This window comes from Hyalella azteca, unplaced genomic scaffold, assembly GCF_000764305.2.
Source record: "Hyalella azteca isolate HAZT.00-mixed unplaced genomic scaffold, Hazt_2.0.2 contig3082, whole genome shotgun sequence".
Taxonomy (NCBI): domain Eukaryota; kingdom Metazoa; phylum Arthropoda; class Malacostraca; order Amphipoda; family Hyalellidae; genus Hyalella; species Hyalella azteca.
The window spans coordinates 192,693-214,849 of NW_025933335.1; the positions used below are offsets into that span (position 1 = coordinate 192,693).

General features: G+C 37.8%; 1 protein-coding gene across 3 annotated transcripts; it reads left to right on the forward strand.

The window, feature by feature from the left end:
- The first annotated feature begins 13,803 nt into the window (after positions 1–13,803).
- On the forward strand, positions 13,804–22,157 carry LOC108676395 (carbohydrate sulfotransferase 11-like). 3 transcript variants are annotated; one of them, XM_018164468.2, is made up of 7 exons: positions 13,804–14,071; positions 15,372–16,070; positions 17,726–17,812; positions 18,569–18,789; positions 19,347–19,448; positions 20,109–20,421; positions 21,063–22,157. In XM_018164468.2, the coding sequence occupies exons 1-7, from the start codon at positions 13,922–13,924 to the stop codon at positions 21,321–21,323; spliced, it is 1,833 nt and encodes a 610-aa protein (XP_018019957.1). In that variant the 5' UTR covers positions 13,804–13,921; the 3' UTR covers positions 21,324–22,157. The 3 variants fall into 3 exon arrangements, with proteins under 3 accessions (XP_018019957.1, XP_018019955.1, XP_018019958.1); XM_018164466.2 differs by lacking the exon at positions 18,569–18,789 and adding an exon at positions 18,844–19,064; XM_018164469.2 differs by lacking the exon at positions 18,569–18,789 and adding an exon at positions 18,844–19,064 and having other exon boundaries at positions 15,990–16,070.

The following is a 22,157-nucleotide window of genomic DNA, read 5'->3' on the forward strand; positions in this document are numbered from 1 at the left end:
TCTCTTAACTTTTTTTGAAAGTATAGGCCCAGGGCTCGACACACCGCGAGAAATGGGTGAGACTTTGTCCAAATAGCGATGCATCTTTTTCCGTCTGTGGGTCATCCTGACCCAGTTTTCCCCGTATAAAGGACGTATCAATGCTACCTGCAGAAAGTGTGTCAGTATTTGGATAGTACTATTCATTTTCGTGCGTGCACGAGCGCTTGTGAATATTCGACAATGATTTCTTGGCATGCCAGCAGCGCTGCTTATCAAAACCACGACATTTGCGTCATGGTGCGCATTTTTAGTAACCTCATTTTAATCCTCGACTCAATCCTTTGCACTGTAAGCATGACGATAATTAAACAGCACCGCTTGATCATCATTAGTTGATAGCTTGCCAGCCACCAATACCTCATTGTCCAAAATGCAAATAAAAAGATATTGGAGATAATTGATAGAGGGGTCGTCAATAAATTGTAGCGTGCATGACGTCACGGGCATTTTAGTTTGTTTTATTATTTCCCCAGATACTTTGGAAGATACAGTGTAATTTCCCCAGATACTTTGGAAGATACAGTACACTTGTGTATTGCGACTTATTCGGTATGAATGTGTGACTGTGCGCCTCTTTTTGGCATACTCGCTGAACTAATCTGCTCAATTATATCAGTGCTTACCGCCCTGCTGAACTCAGTTAACCGTAAGGATGAAGTGTATTGGAGATTGAAAGCATAAATTTCTAATTAATTTATGAAAATATAAGGCAGCTGACATGACCTCACAAGGTGCGTAATTGATGCGTCTGTAGCTTAGCGCTGGATATTCTGTAAAGAAAAGTTATTCACAAAAATACGAAAAGTTTGCTACATGTAAGTGCAACATTATTAGGTAAAATTTTCAAAGTGTAATTTAAAAGAAAAACAAACGGCAGCTTAGAAACGAATTAATTTTTTAACCTTTTCGTAAGATGACTCAGTACTCACTGCAGTGAGTGACAGAGAGCGCATTTTCTCGTCGACGGAAACAGGACAGACGAGAAACAGGACTCGGACAGACAGACGGACGGACGGACGGACGGACATGACGAGCACAATGGGGCAATTTACCATAAATGAGAAAATGCGCTAAAAAGACACGTGAGCAAGCTTAGATGCTTTAATCTATCGAGAAGTTCAGCGAGATCAACTGGCGGACCGCCAACACCCACACTGTGACTTGGGTGTGCAGGAATAAGTCGTGTGTCCCTATTTTCATTTTAAAATATTAAAAAAATAATTTTAAAATGTTTATTTGTAGTAAAATATTCTTAGCATTTGTAATGAAGAAGAATTTACTTCATTTGCCCTGGGGTAATCTGATGGTTAAGTTTTACAATTTACTCGATTTGCCCTAGGGTAATGTGATGGTTAGGTTTTACTATGTTTCTATGTAAAAATGAGCTCAACTGCTGTTTGTGTGAAAGTAGAGAAGTGCATCAAAAACACAAATTTATACATTTATCATTATAATGATCCTAAATTAGGACTTAAATCCCTATGTCATAAGAACTAAAACATCATAGTTAACTAAAATGTATGCTAAATATCAAGAGACAGTCAACTGACTTTCATCTATCAAAAGACACGTGTTAGCTTATCGAAAGGCCTCTGCTGCAGTTGCGCGATCGCTAACACTGCTCTGAATATTCATTTTTCCTTTTAAAAGTCAACCGAGCATCGGTATTCAAATTTTGAACTCGTTGCGAACCATTCTCCAGGCCCACACTAAATATTCATGTTGATGCCACGCTTTGTTTAGCCTTAGCTTTTTGAGTTTTATTTGGTGCTGGGCAAGTTCAGCAGCACTAGGAAGCCGGCCGGGGTACTCTGGATATATAAACGTTACCCCTCGGGCCCTCGTCAGTGACCGGCCAGCTGTTGGAGGTGACGGTTCTGCCGTTATGTCTGCAGGCGAGTCTGTGAGACACTGAATTTTTCGCAGGTTTTTATTCATTCTGGTGCGACGGTTATTATAATAATCTCTGTATAACAAGTGAGAGATTTAATGTCCCAGCGCGAAAATGTTTTACATGTAAAAGATAGAAACGGTTGGGAAAATACAAGGTTCAATTCATCAAGTTGCGGAAAACACAATTTTTTACAAAATATCATAAAAATACTGCAACATAAAAGTGGAAGAAGTTATTTGATTTTACGCATTCATCATGTCAATAGTTCAATGGAATACAATTGCAAGCTGATATAGAACATCTCGACTCGTCCCTTCGCCAAATTTAAATATTATTGCTAGGAGCGACATGTTTCTGATTTCACAATTTTATTCATTATGCCTTTGAAAGAGAAATTTTCAAAAATGTGTCCATGCAGTGTCATATTTTTCATAAAATGCATGTTATTATTTTATATTACAAATTGTAAAGCATATAAAATTTTACGGGTAGCGTAGAAGCACATATCTACCATAAATGTAGTTTTTAACACGAAGACATTGGACTAAAAAAGTTTAGCGGCTGAAGAAGGCATGAGTATTGATCGAGTAGCAGGATCATGCTGCATTATTCAAGTTATACTACAGCTTCATTCATATGAGTATTGTGGATGTCTTAGCAACTTTCTTCCACAGAGTATGAAATAAAACGTTTTATATAGAGAAGAATGTTATAGAGTAGATTAACTACACCACAAATCATTACATACAGTCGACGGAATATAATCGGGAATAAGATAGCGGGTATCACTCATTAAAATAATCAACTTAACATGTTGTTCTTAGTTCAGTTTCAGCAATAATCTAATCGACTGTTCAAGCTCTGTTCGCCAGAATACGGATGACTTAAAACACATATCATTGTAAACAAACTTCCTATTAGTATATTTACGTGTCGTTGCCCTCGTGTATCGTTCGTAATTGCAGCGGTTTATGTCCCTGCATTCTCCTGCCTTCAGATATTGAGTCAATTAAAGCAGATCGCTGTGTGCTCTTCATTTATACGCATTGAATTAAATTGACGTTCTGGACGGATTAATACTTAATTGTGATTTGTTATTTAATCCGCGCGCCATTTAATTGCGATCGTAAATCACCGGTGATTGTTGCAGGGTAGATTTTACTGTCGAGGTATATTCCAATTAGTGACTTTGCGTTCTATAATCTCAACAGGAATGTTATTATTATATGTTTCTCTCCATTTGAATGTGTTTTTGTTAAAGGTTTAACTTGCAACAAATATACAATGAAATTCTCGTGTACCTGCTTTATAACAAATCATAATACAAGTAATAATAATAATAATAATAATAATGATTCGTCTGGAGATCTAGAGGAAACCACAAAATTCTTTCATTGAAGCTCTCATGATGTTAAATAAATAAGATTCAATACATTAATTCTGTTTATACTATCTTTGAAACCACTATTTCCAATGTTTAAAATTATTTTCTGTATAATAACTAATTCTAGAAAACATTTTCTTTAATCGTTCAATTGTAATAATTTTTTGTCCCAATTAGTTAAAATTCAAAGCGGAATATTAAAGTATATAATTTAAATGTTATCGATAATGTTATAGTAACAACTTATAACAGAAGTAATGGGTAATACGCGTGAATATTGTAACTAAAAAGTGAATCAATTCATTTCTTAAACTTTACATTTCTATTTTAGTGGAACATAGCTTTATGTAAAACTGAAGCGAAAAGCCTCAACGAATTTTTTCCTAATTTAGTGCGCCACTTATAGCTAATTTCTAAACAATTTTCATTGTGTAACCTGTATTTAAATGATACATAACATAATGAATCATGAATATGGAAAAATTTTGCTTGCAGGTATTATCTGCTAATTTTTTAGGTCACTAACTAGCAATTACATTCCTGTGATGCGACTAAGAAATCTATGTAGTGATCATTTATTAAAGTAGGGGCAGACAATCGCGGTCATATTGCGTGGCTTGAAACGCATACTACGAAAGGTAAATTCAAACCCGATATTGATTTGTGTTCATGGAAGTTTTTCACCAATAATGAGAATATATAATTACAAAAATTATTAATAGAATCCACATTTAATTATTAGCAGACAAATTTTTAATTAGGTATTACTGTCTTCATTGAAAATTTGAGGCTTTCTTATAACATTGCCATTAAATCCCTATTGATCTTTATTATTTTGCTAATGTTGACTCCGTTATGTTGACACGAGATCAACTAGCCATGTTGCGTGCCACTACATAGCTTTTTAATCTGCCTCATTGCGTCCAGCGATGCAGCGAGGTTGACTTTTGTAGATTTTGGTTACGGTCGACTTCCAGAACAGCGATATGTCGGTGATATCTTACGCTTTTTTCCGGTTCATTTAAAAACGAAATTTTAAACCATAAACAGTGAATATTTTGGACACTTTAAACCATTTCATTGTTGCTGTAAGCACTCAGAGAAATGCGTGAAACTTTGGCCAATTAATGGTGCACTTTTCATCATTTTGTGGCCCAGCCTGGCCCGGCGAGAGGGCGTATCAGTGCTACGCCAGTTCTGCGCTTGAGGTATGAGTAAGCAAGTGTGCAATGTTACTCATTCATATATTGAATGATATTTCTATGCACTGAGCGTGTTATTGAACAAACGAAGGTTTCTAACTTGGATTTCCAGCCACAGTTAGAAGTATGTGTAGGAGATACAAGATTACCACATGTTGTTTCCTTTTTTGTCGCATTTTTAACGTGTTATTTGAGTTTACCAATACGAAGCCAGTAAATCGAGATGAAGCAGAGATTGTTCATATTTGCTTAATATCGACAAGTTGTAAAAGCAAACACTTCTTCAAGGAAAACAAATTTTCAATGGTATATCATCAATACGAATTTTTCGCGTTGTTCTCTTAAGAAACTTTAAAACTATTTAGATCCTATATAGTCATGCAAAAATATGGCAAGGGAAGTATAAAAATAAAAGAGAACGCATTTTCTCGTCGACGAAAACGTAAAGTCGCGGACGGACGGACGGACAGACAGACAGACGTACAGACGGATGGACGGACGGACATGGCGAGCACAATAGTGCATTTTTCCATAAATGAGAAAATGCGCTAAAAAGGCAGAGTGGTACGTGTGGTCTTATTCCGTGCATGCGCCGGAGTGGTTGCAAGCAGTGAAAGCCATGCAGTTGCCTTCCCACAAGAACTGACATGACCGCGTTGTAGGGAAAATGACTCGATCACGTGCGACGTTTGGTGATATATGTTCATGTTGAGTTTCATGTTGCAATTTGCTGAAAGTTGCACTTGTCTGCATGTTGCAGTTTGATGCATGTTGCAGTTGCTGCATGTTGCAGTTTGATGCATGTTGCAGTTGCTGCATGTTGCAGTTTGATGCATGTTGCAGTTGCAGCCCGTTCAATGTTGCAATTTGCTGCATGTTGCAGTTCTCTGCATGTTGCACTACATGAAACATTTGCGGCAGTTCGAAGCTGGAGGATTCAATTCCTTTGGCTTCGAGCATCGTTTTAGAAAACTCCTTTTCTTCTCTAATTGGCGTCAACTGTCAGTCCTAAAGCTGGCTTCAGCGAAATTTGTCCTTATTCTTCGAAAGATAAAATTCTTTACTGGTTTGATTGATAAAAGTGTGATTAAATAAAAATATCATTGTTATCCTCGTTAAATAAAAGTGCACCGAACCGTGCCAATAATTTAAACTAAAACTGTAAATATTTTGCGCGCAAGCTTGCGTTATATTTTAATGTTTAATTTTTCAATTATCATTGTGCGTAGAAATGCGTTTTAAATTTCAACTCTGGTTCCGACTTAGCTGCAATTAAATAAAGTTAATAACGATCTTACAATGAAGTTGCGACCAATTGAACACCCAAGCGTGTTTCTTTTCGGGGAAATCAAAACACATCATCAAATGTAATGTGCTAGAATTTAAATTGTGATGAATATAGAAGTTTATTACCCAATTAATGAACAGCTCCGAAATTATTTATTACATTGCATTTTCGTTGAGTATGCCTGTCAAATAAGGCATCCGTCATATCCTCGAGTACATTGGATGCACGCCTGGAAATAAGCATCCAAGATTGGCATGCCAATCACTGAACTTTGTGAAGTTCTGAGCAATGCGATACACCGGAGGCATCGGAAAATCTCTGGACCGATGATGCTGAGGTTGATATTTCAACGGGGAAATTCCAACTTATTTTATAAACTCGCAATCCACCGAGTCCAACGTGTTATATAGTATTTCAAGGGGGAAATTCCTACTTATTTTATGAACTCTCAGATCGAATACCGAGTCCAACGTGTTTTATAGGTGAAATGGACTGGCTTGAGCGATGGATTCATTAGTTGCGAGTGGATGGTTTATAGTTACATCTACGAAGGCAAATCATATAATATTGCCTTTCATTGACTTGTATTTTAATCGCTTAATGTTTGCCTGAAAAATCTTAATGTTATCGGAAAATAATTTCTCTGGAATAGGCTCGTATCCTGTTACTTCCGACTAAAAATTTCTATGATTAACAGTTATGAATTCGCTTTATTTGTAGCGGTTATATTTCGTTTTGATTAACATTCCTGGAGATTAAACTTACAGGTTAATTGGCCCTAAAAAGCGCGTTGTCTACACGTTATTGTTTTCAAAAGCGTGTTGTTTACACGTTATTGTTTTCAAAAGCGTGTTGTTTACACGTTATTGTTTTCAAAAGAGTTTTGTTTACACGTTATTGTTTTTACGTAGGTTGTCCGAAGAAAGCAAGCTATATCCTGCAGGCTGTTCTCATTTTAAATTTTTACTAACTTATATAAGATTTTTGAAATGTAAGAAAATATCAACTAAAAAAACATTCAAAGTTTTTAGAGTGACTCCCTTTTGAGCGACCATCCACTGAATTCCTTTGATTTTATTGCAATACACTGGAAGACCTAACTTGGATATTAATTAGTCTATTAATTAATGACTAGACGTTTCCATTGTTCTTCATTACAAACGATTGAGGTCAGCCTGTCACCGTTTAAAGTCATGGCAATAATCGGTCAGCGCATGCGTATTCACGTCGATGGCTTCAGCCGCAACTATGTAATGGCCACTGTTATGATAATTGATTACGTTGTGTTAGAGCGACACTTCAATTAGCCCTTTAATTAATTCACTTCCGTTTGGGTGCCGGCTGTTTCCGCTCTCATATACAAAGAATCTTACTTGAAATTATCTCTTAAATAATAATTGAAAGTACATTTACACTTAGATATCGTAAGCCAGATCAAAAGACGATATGGCAAATACTGTGCAGCCTGACAAGGGTCTTATGGCACTTAAGGTTACTTAATTTGATTACGTATTTAGAAGCACTGGAAGCTAATTCGTCCTTTCATTTTTGTATTTCGATGACCTCCTAATAAATTGCAGAATAAAGATATTTTCAGTTCAGGCTAATTCATATTCATGATTTCATCTCTCATTCTAAAGCGAATGAACTTAGTTAGAGTCCAGCAGCAGCTTAATCTGGAGTCAAACGTTTAGATAACTGAATCTCATATTTTTATTTTCTAACAGTTTATTTCAATATGCAAAATCCTAAATACGTATATACGTTCGCAGAAACTGATATTTTTTGAGAAATGTTGAATTTAATCACTCTCACTACTCTAATATTGATGCATGGCTGGTTAGTAAATATCTACCATCACAATTCCCGTTTTTGGCTTGTACGTCATTTTGCAGGGCCTTATTAAAGCTCCCCTGAGCCGACAACTGAAAATAAAGCACGAGTCTCGCGCAAGTGACAAGATTCTCACCTGCTGGGACATTGTAAACTAACGCCGCCATCTCTGCATCACTTATAGAGGAGGTAAAATATTCTGTTTTACTGGCATCTTTTACCTTGCAGCCCTGCGCGGGGCTGCCTTTTTTGAGCCGAGCCCTGGATGTGCAATTTGTGCATATTTGATGGCCGGTAGACGCACCCTTGCTCCTGCACGTTTTCGCGTGAACGCAGCTCAAAAATTAAGTACAAGGGGATTCACAAAAATTTCCTAATTTCAACGCTCAATAAAAAATGAGCTAGTAAAGATATCATTATAATATAAATTTTATTGAAAAATACATTACCTGAATTTTTGCGTAACTTAGTTTTAAAGATGTCATCGGACAAATATGACGGCGCCAGTGTCTAAGCATTCAGCTAGTCGATTTTTGAAGTTTCGTTCAACTCATTCAAGCATATTGACCGGTATGTAGCGATGACTTGGCGTATGTTGTTCTCCAAATGAGGCAGTGGTCCTTGGACAGTCATTTTAAAGTAAACAATTGATTTAAGATAATCCCATGAAAAAGAACACGGAGCCAAAATCGGGGGATCAGGCGAGGCACTGAGCACGGAATGCTCGTTGAGTAGCGGTAATGGTACGGCCACAAGAAAAGTACGCATCGACAGCAAACGCACACTGCTCACTTGTCCAATTAATAGTGGCAACTGACTAAGCGGGACACAAATCTTTATAACCTTGCCTTTCATATGAAATGCCTGTACACATATGACAGAGGCATTTCATGTGCCTTTCATATGAAATGCCTCTGCATTTTCCTACATCTGGCTTGGCGCAGAATACAAAACAGAAAATTTAAGTGAATCACTGTGTTTTTTTTTTTGCATTCCCAGTTCCTGGTTGTTGCTTGAATTTCAATATAATTTAACTTTCTCCTAGTCACACTTGTGTGAAATCTGTAACCAAAGTCGTCTGTAACTATTTATTCTTTTTTGAAGTATTTATTCATACTTCATTTGTAGCGGTCAGGATCCATTGACACGTATATTATTCGTGCTCACCTTGACACTTATGGGCCGAAACGAACTGAAAACTCTTATCCCGATCCTTTACTCTAATTACACACAACAAAAACGCAGTTACTTATTGATTCCTACTATTCTGTTTTCTAGTGGAGATGGCTACCCACGCATAAGGCATACAGGCGTGTGGTAATTAAGGAGAGTGCGCCTGAGAAGGCTAATGGAAGACACCTTATTGCAGGAGGCGTCATCGCTAAATTAGAGCTCGGTGCATACGGCCGGTGTATACTGTCGGTGTGGCGAGTGGCTCGAATCGCGTGGCAACAATTTGCACCAGCTCAACATACCTTTTGCTACGAATTGCGAACTTGTCATTGATGAGCTTTTATCGCATCGAGCATTTTTTCGTCTAATTTCAGCGCTAATTTTTGTGCCTTGCCTAACCACCGTTTCCAATTCTTCAGAAATTTCGGGTTGGGCAGATGCGGGAGCGAGTTGCGGCTCTTTGCCTCTTCACGCATATTGAAGATGAGCCGCTAGCGAAATTAGGCAGCACCAAACAAATATCGTGGAATTGATGACAATTTATACCATCTGACAACATTGAAATAAAGAAATGAATTCTCTTGCCTTTACTCCACTCTTGTTTTGCTTGCCTTCGAATTCATTTTATGAGCTCGGTCCTCAAAATTTTGGCCAGAAAGTAATCGGTGACCCTACTAAATGAGAAGAGCTATTGTTCATTTCCCTTGCGGTGTTTTTCTTCTAAAAGAACATTGTCGTGACTCTGCTTTTGCGTAACCAGATTGCTTTTGGTCGTTAGATATTGCTTTTTTTATTTTCATTATCCTTGGGGTCCAGCCCGCATGCAATATCATTTGGTTGCACTCTCTGGAATGATATACGACAGGATATTTTCAGGATATTCTCTTGATTGGAAATGCATCTAACAAATTATCTTATAAAAATATGATACAACCACAACCGTTGTCACTTGCAAACCATATATCAGTTATCTCTTATTATTCAGCGAGTATATTTCGATCGCTGCGATCCTTACAAATTTTTAATAACAATGTTTTTGTTTTGAAATTTAGTTTATTTTTCATTTATGACCAAAATTCTGGTATTCAAAAATATTCTTCATCTTTTAACACAATCATGAACCCCATCTGAAAAAAACTTTTTGTTTCGAAGTTTACCCTCATATATCCAACTTTTTATTTGGCATGATGCCTCTAAGCTTCAATGCCGTGTTTGCATTTTCGAATTTTTCATTCGCCGGCAAGAGCAAGGAATTCGCAATAAGCCTTCGGGTGGAATAGGCCTAAATGTTACAGGATGGGGGGGCGGGTTGTGCAATCCGGCAAACCGGCAAACGGGTGCATTGCTAGCTAGAATATGTTTAGCACGCTATTTTTCCGTCCTATACTTACGCTATTTTTCCATGTTACCTACGTGCTTTTGCATTTTTTGCGCTATTTTTCATTGTTTTAGATGCTTCTTTCTTTGTTGGATACGTTATTCTCCATGTTACATGCTAAAATATTTTTCCATCTCACTACCACTATTTTTCCCATTTCTTTCACAGAAGCGGGAATGTTTTGCAGGAAGCAGATCGAGTCGCTCGATAGATCATGATTGTAATGTTATTTCAATCTATTCACAATCGTGCGGCATCCGATAGGGTCTCTTCAATGTCTACGGACATAACAATACAATTTGCGAACAGTTCTATTGGTTGGCGAGGTTTCCCAAAAACCTCGTTTGGGGTATCATTTTATGCGTTCATGCAATGATCCCAGATTTGTGGAGATGTTGTTAATTTCGTTGCGTGATCGCTTATAGGCTATTTGGTTTATAGAAGAGAACGTGTGTTTGAATCTTCAAGACGGAATTATAAAGACATACCAGTTGCATGAGTGATGATATATGGATGGAATATTAAAAGTAAGTACGAAATTTAATCACTTTTCCTTATTTTGTAGTGAAATAATCTTGAGAGGTTTCGTTTTGAAGGCAAAACCAGTTGATTAGATTAGGTTTGATTTTATACGATTTTTTTTTTTTATACGATTATATATTTACCAAACCAACGTCTCTAGATCTTTATAATCCTTGGATTGCTATATACATAATGTGCGGTGTATAGTCCGGCAGACCTGCACCTTGATACTCAACGTTCCATTGTTGGTAATCGGAATCGGCGAACTAAGACAAAAAATCACTTTATTAACATTCAGTTATTCAAATTGTTTTTTATTAACCATTGTTTTTACTCTGAAAAGCTAAAAACAAAAAACAAGCCGATCCATTTTTCAGAAGATTAAAGAACAGCGTGGAGTATTCCACTGAGTGTGACGTGAATCCGATGTTAAAATTTCATCTCCGGCATAAATTCCACACCCACTGAGGTTACAGTAAATCGCAAAAAGTCTAATTTCCTAACAGGATTAGATTTGTAATGATCTTCAGTGGACAACATTCACATATCTGACGTATAGATGAGTTTGATTGACGGCAGCGGTTATACGCAAAGATAGCCTCTAACAATATGATAACAAATAACCTGCCTTCTATTAGAATAGAATAGAATAGAAGGGTCGGCGCTGAAGAAATAGGCCCATGGCCTGTTGCCGATTCTTGAACTTTCGTGACTTGATTCACAAGGGATCCGGCCTTTGGAACCCGNTTGTGCGTCCCGTAACATTATTTATTTGGAGCGAATATTTTGCACGAGTTTCATTTTTGCTTGAAATTCTGTTGCTCTCGTTGACATGACAGAAAAATATTTTTCTTAACTAAGTTTTTCACTCAGATATGTTTTGAAATTAATCCAAGCGTATGCGTTTGCTTGCAGGACATTGCTAAACTGGAGGGAGGAGTAGAACCTCCTGAACTTCCCTCATCCCTCCTGTACCCTCAAGCTTCCCCTCACGTAACTGCCATCCCTCTTCCCTCTTCCCCACGAGCCGTTCCCTTTCTGTCCTTCTCTCAGCAGCAAGACACAAGAAGCGAAGGTAACCTGCAATACGACCTGAAAGACGTCCCGAGCGTGTCTCTACTTCACAACCCAAAACAGGTCCTCAAAACCAATAGTTTGCATCCATCCAGTAAGGGAATCTCATCGTCAAACGGCGTACTTTCTCACAATATCGACAAGACAGACAAACTTGATAATTACGTAGACAAAAGTGTATATACAAAAGAAAAGGAGTTCATAGAACTAGCAGCATTCGAATCAATACCCTGTCTCTTATACACATCTAGATGTGTATAAGAGACAGGTAATAATTCAATGAAGTAATAGTTAAAGTAAGAAAGTAATAATTCAAGTAAGAAATTAATAGTTAAGTAAGAGCGTAATAAATAATTATTTCGTGGCCAAAGAATAATTCAAGTAAGAAAGTAATAATTCTTGCCTGGCAAAACTTAGTCCACAAAAAAATGATCAAGTTCGCTTGAACCAAGCCGCCACATGTCGGTATTTAAATGGTGTGACTTTCACCATCGCTTATTTGAGAACACAGCAATTGTACGATGCAAGTTGCGGCATTAGACACGAATAAAGATTTCAGCTTGAGAAATATGCTCTGCATCAGTTGTTATTTGGCCGGCTTATGCACGTATGTCTCAGGTTCTAATTTCTAATTCATCGCGCCAGCTGGATAAATTTGTGGAACGGAAGATTGTGCATTTAGAGAATCAATTTGTGTTTCTTGGTTAGGCCAGGCTGTCGGCGTCGAATGGCTCACACGTTTAACGCGTTATATGACAAGACTTCAAGGCCTCATTGTACATAAATAATTTCCTCGGATAGTTACTTAGTCAATTAGTGCTCTATAATGTAGTATCTTCAGGTTAGTTGCTGTATTCGAGCATCGTTATTAATTTGTTCTTTGTTTATTGTTGGCTTTAATTTTTAGCGGATTGTTTCTGTAAATTGCAATCAAAAGCAATCTTTCTGGAAATTTCAATCTTTCTGTCCTCGTTGTATGCAGAATTTTTGAGGCCCTTGCAGAACAAATTTCTCGACAGAAATTCAAGATGAAACTCATGTGAACTCAAACATTCGCCGTGTCCTGTCCGACTCTTCGTCTCGTTCATCTTGACGCCGTACTTCTCGTCACTAAATTTTTACACGACGTTACGCCGTATATGCACTGCTGGGTCCTCATTTTATTCACGAAAACTGATTATTTTCTTTGTTGAACTCATAAACATGCAGTCAAAGAACCTTACCTAAAATTCCTTTGCACTTCATCTCAGTTAAATTCGTTTCATTTGGATAATTAAAATCACTATTCACTTGCTAATCTATTAAAACAGCGGTATCTATTTGAACCTAACTAAACCTAACCAAACCAAGCCTAACCTAACCTACTCGTCATGAATCCGTTTATCGGCTCCATGTTATCTATTATATTTACCTTAACGTCTTTCTCAACGATAAAATGTGTTTCTTAATTTAACTCGCGAACTGTGCAATTCAAGATACGAAAGTACAGCATTAGCATATTAGCGAATAGTTATTTATACAATACTTCATACTGGTGTACTTACGGAAAAAGTTGTCAAAACTTTTTTTCAGTGATGAATTAATTTCAACTTCTCATAATCTACATTCGAAAACCCTAATGTATCGGACACTTCGAGTATCCCGGTATTCTATACATCTTTCTTGTCAACGCATCCCACCCTAAACTTGAAGTCTCTTTCATCTTCCACACGTGAAGTATCCCATCCGTGCAAAGCTAGAAGCATCCTACACCTCTTACCAAGTGGCCCCGTGGATAAAGTTAAGAGCCTCGATCGCGATTAGACTAGTGAGCTGCGAGTTTAAAATCCGTGGCAAGCTGTGAATAAACGTGTGATTTCTATAATTGGTAACAGGCTATATTTGCTTAATCGACGACATCACTACTTCTATCAATAAAAACTATTGAAGATTCCTAGTACCGCACACACCTAACATAAAAACTGAAATATTTTCTAAAATGTTTATGTCATATAACCCAAATTACTTTTTTTCAGGTTACTTCTATTCTGAAACGAGTTAATGAATTCAAAACCACTCCCGAATACGCCTAATTATAATAAGTTAGCATGAATGTCAAGTTTGCTAGTCATTAAGCCTGAAATTCTGCGCAATGCTGCGGCGCTTGCGCATCAAGTCGGTGGTGGCGCTGCTGGCGGTGGCCTGCTGTGTCCTCGTCTTCTTGTGCACCGACTTTGGATCGTCCCGGCAGCCACGGTCCCCCTCTGCTAGACGTCTGCACATCGTCAGGATCACGTCAGAGGTACGATCTTTTTTTAAAGAACCTATCAATGAACCAATAAATACGAGTGCGAATTTGAATGAACCAATTGGCACGAACGACCCAATCAGCACGAATGAACCAATTGGCGCGAATGACCCAATCAGCACGAATGAACCAATTGGCACGAATGAACTCATCGTATGAACCGAGTAACACGAAACAAATGGTATCGTTCGGTAATATAGGAAGTTTCTTTGGTATTTACTCTCATTCAGAGTGATTGATTCTGTACNGGAAGTTTCTTTGGTATTTACGCTCATTCAGAGTGATTGATTCTGTACAAAGTTCAAAACCTGGGAAAAATTCTGCAACGGTTGGTTTGTATGACAGTTTGAGAGATGATATTGATACACTGAAGAGTATTTTAATATAATGAAGACGAATGTAACGTAGTTTGTGAAAACGTTTTGTAAAATATTGCTGAAATTTGCAATGAAAATTGTGCAAGAAGATTGTATCAAATTGGAAAATTTGTAGATGCTCAGCGATGCAAGATAAAGTATGATGTATAGAGCGAGAGTTTATTGTTTTATGAATATATGAGAAATGGTGAACTGAAAAGGGACATCGTGTGAACTCATTTGCTTTATTATCATCCCAGTCATTATCGTATAAAATTTTTTATTTATCTAATGATTATCTAGATAATAAGTCAAGTTTTAGTTACTGCCTCGTCCTCGAAAAGTTCATAGTGATCAAACAAAAAATATTTCATTAAATGCTTTCCTTACTTTTCAAGAACCTGATCCTGCTACCTATGCTGAGTCAGTTGATTAAAAGCAAGTGTTGAAAATATGAATATTGAAGCTAAATTTGAAATTCAAGCTTGATATTTGCATAATTTCGTCAGTTCATTTGTAACGTAGATGCTGCATACATACTTAAACCTTCAAAAACTCCTCATCTGAGTTAAATTTTTAAACGCACTACCAAGTTATCGATTGCTGAATTTCTCGAGTAATGTTGGTTTTTATGATGTAGATTTTGACCGTACGCTTGTGAAATCTCCCGTTCATCCAGACATCAGTTTGGAATTATTGTTAACAAGTTATAGAGTTCAATGTTTGAAATTAACCATGTACATAGTATCCATACTGGTATTTTTCGTGACTTGTGCGTCCCGTAACATTATTTATTTGGAGAGGATATTTTGCACGAGTTTCCTTTTTGCTTGAAATTCTGTTGCTCTCGTTGACAAGACAGAAAAATATTTTTCTTAACTAAGTTTTTTACTCAGATATGTTTTGAAATTAATCCAAGCGTATGCGTTTGCTTGCAGGACATTGCTAAACTGGAGGGAGGAGTAGAACCTCCTGAACTTCCCTCATCCCTCCTGTACCCTCAAGCTTCCCCTCACGTAACTGCCATCCCTCTTCCCTCTTCCCCACGAGCCGTTCCCTTTCTGTCCTTCTCTCAGCAGCAAGACACAAGAAGCGAAGGTAACCTGCAATACGACCTGAAAGACGTCCCGAGCGTGTCTCTACTTCACAACCCAAAACAGGTCCTCAAAACCAATAGTTTGCATCCATCCAGTAAGGGAATCTCATCGTCAAATGACGTGCTTTCTCACAATATCGACAAGACAGACAAACTTGATAATTACGTAGACAAAAGTGTATATACAAAAGAAAAGGAGTTCATAGAACTAGCAGCATTCGAATCAATACCTGCGAAAAAAAGAAAAAGACTGGAGAGGTATTTATCTCATCTGAGTCAAGATCAATTCGATGAAGTGTTCCGCAATGTCCTCGGCTACGAAAACAATCAATATGACCTCGAAATGCTGAAGTTTCCCAACGATAAAAAGGTTGTTAAAAGTCCTGAGGATGGAAAGGATATAACATCGACTCCAAAGTCGGGAAAGTCCCTAGATCTGACTAACCGTACCCGTTCTCAGGACCGAGGGCGCTGCCTTAGCGGGTGCCCTGACCACAAACCCATCAGCGTGCACACGAGGGGCTACGCCGCGCGCGTCAAGGTGAGGGAAACTAAGGGGCCAATGATTGCAATGATAAGGCTAATGATTGCAATGATAAGGCTAATGATTACGATAATAAGGCTAATGATCGCGATGCTGCATGCGTCAAGGTGAGGAAACTCCGGGGCCAATGATTGCGATGATGACAAGGCTAATGATAGCGGTTATGACAAGGCTAATGATTGCGATACTGCACGCGTCGAGGTGACGGAACTCCAAGAAAAATAATTGCGATTCTGCCATGGCAAATGATTGCGATGCTGACAATGCATATGGTTGCGATGCTGACAAAACCAATCCCGAATACGCTACGCAAATGATTGCGATGCTGCACAAATATTGCAATGCTGACAATGCACATGGTTGCGATGCTGACAATGCACATGGTTGCGATGCTGACAATGCAAATGATTGCGATTCTTATAAGGTAATAGATTGAGGCCAGGGTAACTCTAAAGCTGTGGCCTCCAAGATGTTATTGTATCAAAACCCTCTTCTCTATAGTTCTTCTAATACTCCTTGACATGTTCTCCTTGACTCGTACTTCTTGACCAGTACTTCTTGATTAGTACTTCTTGACTAGTACTTCTTCACTAGTACTTCTTGACTAGTACTTCTTCAATAGTAATTCTTCACTAGTATTGTACTTCTTCACTGGTATTCTCAGCTGTATCGTACGAGGGTTTATCTACCCACTCTTTTATATAGGTACATATAATGACGATCGATGGTTGAAGAATTTCTGGGGGATGGATTTCCTCTTTCACTCGCTGTTGCTTTACGTTCATCACAACCAGGAAGAAGCGATTAGGAAATTAAGTATAATACTTTATTAATTTATAAGACTCTGATTGAAAATATAATTGAAATGACTTGTGTTGAAGCATTCAAAAAGGAATTTAAAGCATGGCCAAAATACTGAAAGCCACAGGTGACGAACGGAGTAAAATTCTGATTGGATTTCAAATTCCAGTTTTAATTAACTCATTGTTGATTTCTTATTCATTGCGAAGGGCTTGCTTAGAATACCTTGTGGTACGGGGACGTCCATATTCAAGTGATACAGGATATAGATGGAAATTGAAATGCGTTCATTTATTTTTCACCAGCAGCATATTAGCCGCGGCATTGAGACACAGCCTTCCTTAGCGTTTATATATTTTGTAAAAAAGCATGGCTGCACGTTGCTCAAATCGACATGGCTCTCCTCGTCTTAGAAAAATGGCTTTTATAATAGTGTCTAATGTAAAGTTCGTGGCTTTTGTCGTATTGTTACTTCAAAAGACTTTTCACGTTCCTGGATTGAGATCGTTCAAATATTTAACAGAGTGTGATAGTTAAAAAACTCAAACAAGAGTGTACAGTTCGTTTGATAATTCGTGTATATAAGATTATGTTCGATATTTGTGAGTGATTTTCCGTTTTTTTATTTGTTCAGCAATTCGTTGCTTAGATTATGAGTGATCGATATTCGATTGGTCTTTCGAACACAAATAGCGAATTACTTATTGTAAATCGTATTGTTCAATTCTACCTCATTGTTTTTTCTACAATTCTTGCAAGCATTAATCCTCTTGACTCGTTTATATACATGCAATAAATATATATAATAATACAAATAAAAATAGTCAATTTAAACTCGTTTTTCAATGCAGATTGAAAGCGTGACGCTGCCTCCCGAGTGGTCCTCATCGCCTGAAGACGAGCAGCGCCTGCAACTACGCAAATCCCGCGTTAAAGAGGTTATCATTTTCTTATATGTATTATTTTTTACAAACAATACTACTAATGTAAAGTTAATGATTAAATAATTTGATAGATTTGATTATCTTGATAATTTTCACGTGTAGCTATTTTTTAATCTTTAAATGCAAGCATGAGACGCGCGGCGACTTAAAACACCTCTACTTTAATGCATAAACACTTATTCATAATCGATCTCCTGATTATGCACTTCATAATCACAAATTTATGGGACAAATGTCATGAATTCCTTAAAAAATAATTTCATTGTTCTTCAGATATTTGAAGGAAGAAATTAAAGTGAATATTTGACATATTCCAATTAAATTATTTGCTATGCATTGGAAATCGATAGAATAGATATGTAAAAATGAAGGTTTTTCTGGAAGCCTGCATGCTTGACGTAAGATTTGAAAATATAACTCAGTACTCACTGCAGTGAGTGACAGAGAGCGCATTTTCTCGTCGACTAAAACGTGAAGTCACGGACGGACAGACAGACAGACCGACAGACAGAAAGACAGACAGAAGGACAGCCGGACGGACGGAATGGCGAGCACAATAGCGCTTTTTTTCATAAATGAGAAAATGCGCTAAAAATAAAAGTGATTCTTATGCTTGGTATTCTAAATCGATTGATGGATGAAAATTGACACGTCTTACAGGTATATAACTTACTAGTTTATAAATTTCATCGTGAACGAAGGATGCTGGCGATTGCGATGTTCTACGCTGCATCAATTGATTCTTTGAAGGTCTGTCATCGGCACGGGTTGGACGTTGCGGGTCCGAACAACAGCATCAACGCCTGGGAGTTCCTCATCAATAAAAAATTCAACCTAGTGTGGTGTAGCGTCTTCAAGGCTGCGTCCTCTACGTGGTTCTACAACTTCAACATTCTGGCGGGATACTCTGAGAACTTTCTTCTCAGGTCTAAAGAGACGCCCATTACTCTAGCTCGTCAAAAATATGCCAGGTATGTGGCACATGATATACGATGTTCTACGCTGCATCAATTGATTCTTTGAAGGTCTGTCATCGGCACGGGTTGGACATTGCGGGCCCGAACAACAGCATCAACGCCTGGGAGTTTCTCATCAATAAAAAATTCAACCTAGTGTGGTGTAGCGTCTTCAAGGCTGCGTCCTCTACGTGGTTCTACAACTTCAACATCCTGGCGGGATACTCTGAGAACTTTCTTCTCAGGTCTAAAGAGACGCCCATTACTCTAGCTCGTCAAAAATATGCCAGGTATGTGGCAATCTCGATCGATATTATATTTCATGAGTAACGTCAACATTATATCTTAGGCGCAATGTCGACATTATATCTTAGGAGCAATGTCGACATTATATCTTAGGCGCAATGTCGACATGATATCTTAGGAGCAAAGTCGACATGATATCTTAGGAGCAAAGTCGACATGATATCTTAGGAGCAATGTCGACATGATATCTTAGGAGCAATGTCGACATTATATTTTACGATAGTTTATGAATAAGACGATTGTTGATGAATAACCCTCTTCCACAGACCCACCACCATGGAGCTCGAGAACTTCATGAACCAGACACAGCGGCCGCTATCGTTTCTCATCGCCCGCCATCCTCTGCATCGTCTGGTCTCCGCCTACAGGCGAGTTGCTGGTCTTTAAACAATAATTTGTTTGTTTGTTGTTGTTTTTAATTCAATTAAATAATAAGCGTGTGCTCCCATACACGCTCTTGTTTTAGTTATACTCTGATATGAGCATTCTAATGCTTCGGAGATAATTATGCATCTGTGATAATTATGCTCTGAATTTGCTTTGAGATCGCTACTCTGATGATTATGCTTGAGTAATCCAGAGTAATTTTGCTCTGAACTACGTTTTGAATGTTTCTGCGATATCCATAATGAAAGCGATTCTACTGGACTCATACCATGTTTTTTTATTACTCTTTGCCTTTTTAGGTAATTAAGCTCAGAATATTTCAATATTACTGAATACAATTTTATGTTCTGTGATTCCTGTTAAAACCATGAGCTTTCGTAGCAAAGTCTGACATTTGTAGTCACATTTCATGTTCAAGAGAACATCTATCTCACTATGTTCTCTCTATCCATAGAGAGAACATCTGTCTCACACATCACATATCTTTCTATATAATTACAACAGTCGTAGGTTAACTCGCATTTGATTTCACTGCCACATGTCGTGCTACGTAGGGGTTCTATAGGTCCTTTCACAATGTTTTCCTTTCGGGAAAGAATATAAGTGGATACGTTCTTCCCTAATATTAAATATTTTTTCAGGGACAAGTTACTGTCAGGGAAGCGATACTACAGTCGCCTGGCACGTGACATCGTCTCAACATACCCGTCCCTCGGCGAGCACCCAACCACGGACTCCACACTAGGCAACTCTGCCGCCCCTCGCTGGTACGGATCGCCCTCGAGTTCCTTGGCGAGGGCAAGGTTGGCTCGTAAGCTCGTGGTGCCGACCTTCCCTCAGCTCGTACAGTATCTCATCGACAGCAACGCGCGAGGGGAGGTTCTAGATGAACACTGGACTCCCATCAGCCAATTCTGCACGCCGTGTCTCTTCGAGTTCGACGTCATCGCAAAGGTGAGATGAAAAGCGGGATGTGCGCTGTACGTCATTATGAAGATTATCGTCGGCACGAGTCCGACTTGTGAGACACGTATTGAGATATTTTAGACTACATACGAGACATGTATTTTTACAGACACGTATTGAAAATACGTATTTTTCCGATTAGCGTTTCAAGTGAAAAGCCTGTCGAATGTTATAATAAGTCAGCCTTCAGCGAAATTTTCTCGATGTTCGTAAGCACAAGAATGGACTCTATATTCGGTGTGTATAAGAGCATTAGGATTCGATAGCGGATAATAAGGGGCTCAAGTGACTACACATAAAAAAATAAAAAATTATTATTCATTTTGAATAACATTCACCATGACTCACCATTCAGTGAGTGGCATGAATGTTCCAATAAAAAGGGAATAAACACGTATAGGCGAGCAATCCAGCTCTTTTGTTGCTTACCTATTCCAAGTTTCATTATATGCATTCATTGCGTTTCGTTTCATAATTGAAGTTAACCAGGGCAACTCACATAGAATATACAAGATATTTCTCTTAGTTCTATAAATTATTTTTATTGATCGTTAATTTTACATGCGTTTGGGAAAACATCCCAGTTTTAATTTACAGAAATACGATATTCACGTCCCTTTGTTTTTCAGATGGAAACTCTTGATGAGGATTCCAACTACGTCATTTTCAAGAGCGGCATCGAAAAATACATAAAACCGAAGCGTATCAATCGAAATCGAAACGCTCCAACAGGTGAAGTAGCGGACTCATTTCTGTGTCAGCTTTCCACGGAGATGATGAAGAAGCTCATCGAAATCTACAGGGTAGACATGGAGCTTTTTGGCTATGAGTATGAGCATTACTTGAACTGTACGAAAGATCACATCAGGTTAGAGAGAATCTACAGATGATGAAGCGTTTTTCATCTAATTCAATTTCTCTTATATAGTCATTGCTATTCTTCAGCTGTAGACATATAATATTTACAGACAGAAAATTCTATTATATACGGCATTTTACACCGAACTATTCTTGAAGAAGAACTTTCGAATGTTTCCAGTTTTTGCGAACTAGACGTAATATTCGTCGCTGGAAAGTTTTTGCAGTTTCCATGGAAACAAGATTTAAATATTTTTTGATTCAACTTATATAAGTGATGAGTAGTTTAAGTGGAGAGGCTTTGTGATATTAAATTTATTTGCTGTTAAGGAGAAAGCTATGATATATGTATGCTCTTTGTGGTCTAGATGCACATCCGCTATGAGGTGGAAAACACTCAAGTTACAAATTTTACCCTAAATAAAATTAATTTTATTATCATTATACAAATTTTATCCTAAAATGCCAAACTGCGTTTGGCATTTTATGCGCTGACGAATAGTAAGAAGTTCAAAATTTTTACCTGGATGACACTAAAATTTCTGAAAATGTCAATCGCATCTGCCCAAATTCAATCGTGAGATTTATGAAATTGATAGCGAATTACCGAACCAGCAAAGAATTGAAGCTTGCGATAACACTGATTCTTTCAGATGCCTGCTCGTGATTGCTGTTAACTTTAAATGTTTGGTTTAATTATTAATTTTAACAATTATTTGATGATCCATATGTGGTAATGTAAGAATTTATGCTCATTTACTTCCTAATTTTTTTTTAAGTTACCGTTTAAACTGTTAGTGTGTGAACCCTCAGCTCTCCACTGCCGTTCCTTTTAGCGCAGTATCCGGTATCAGGAATCTTATGTC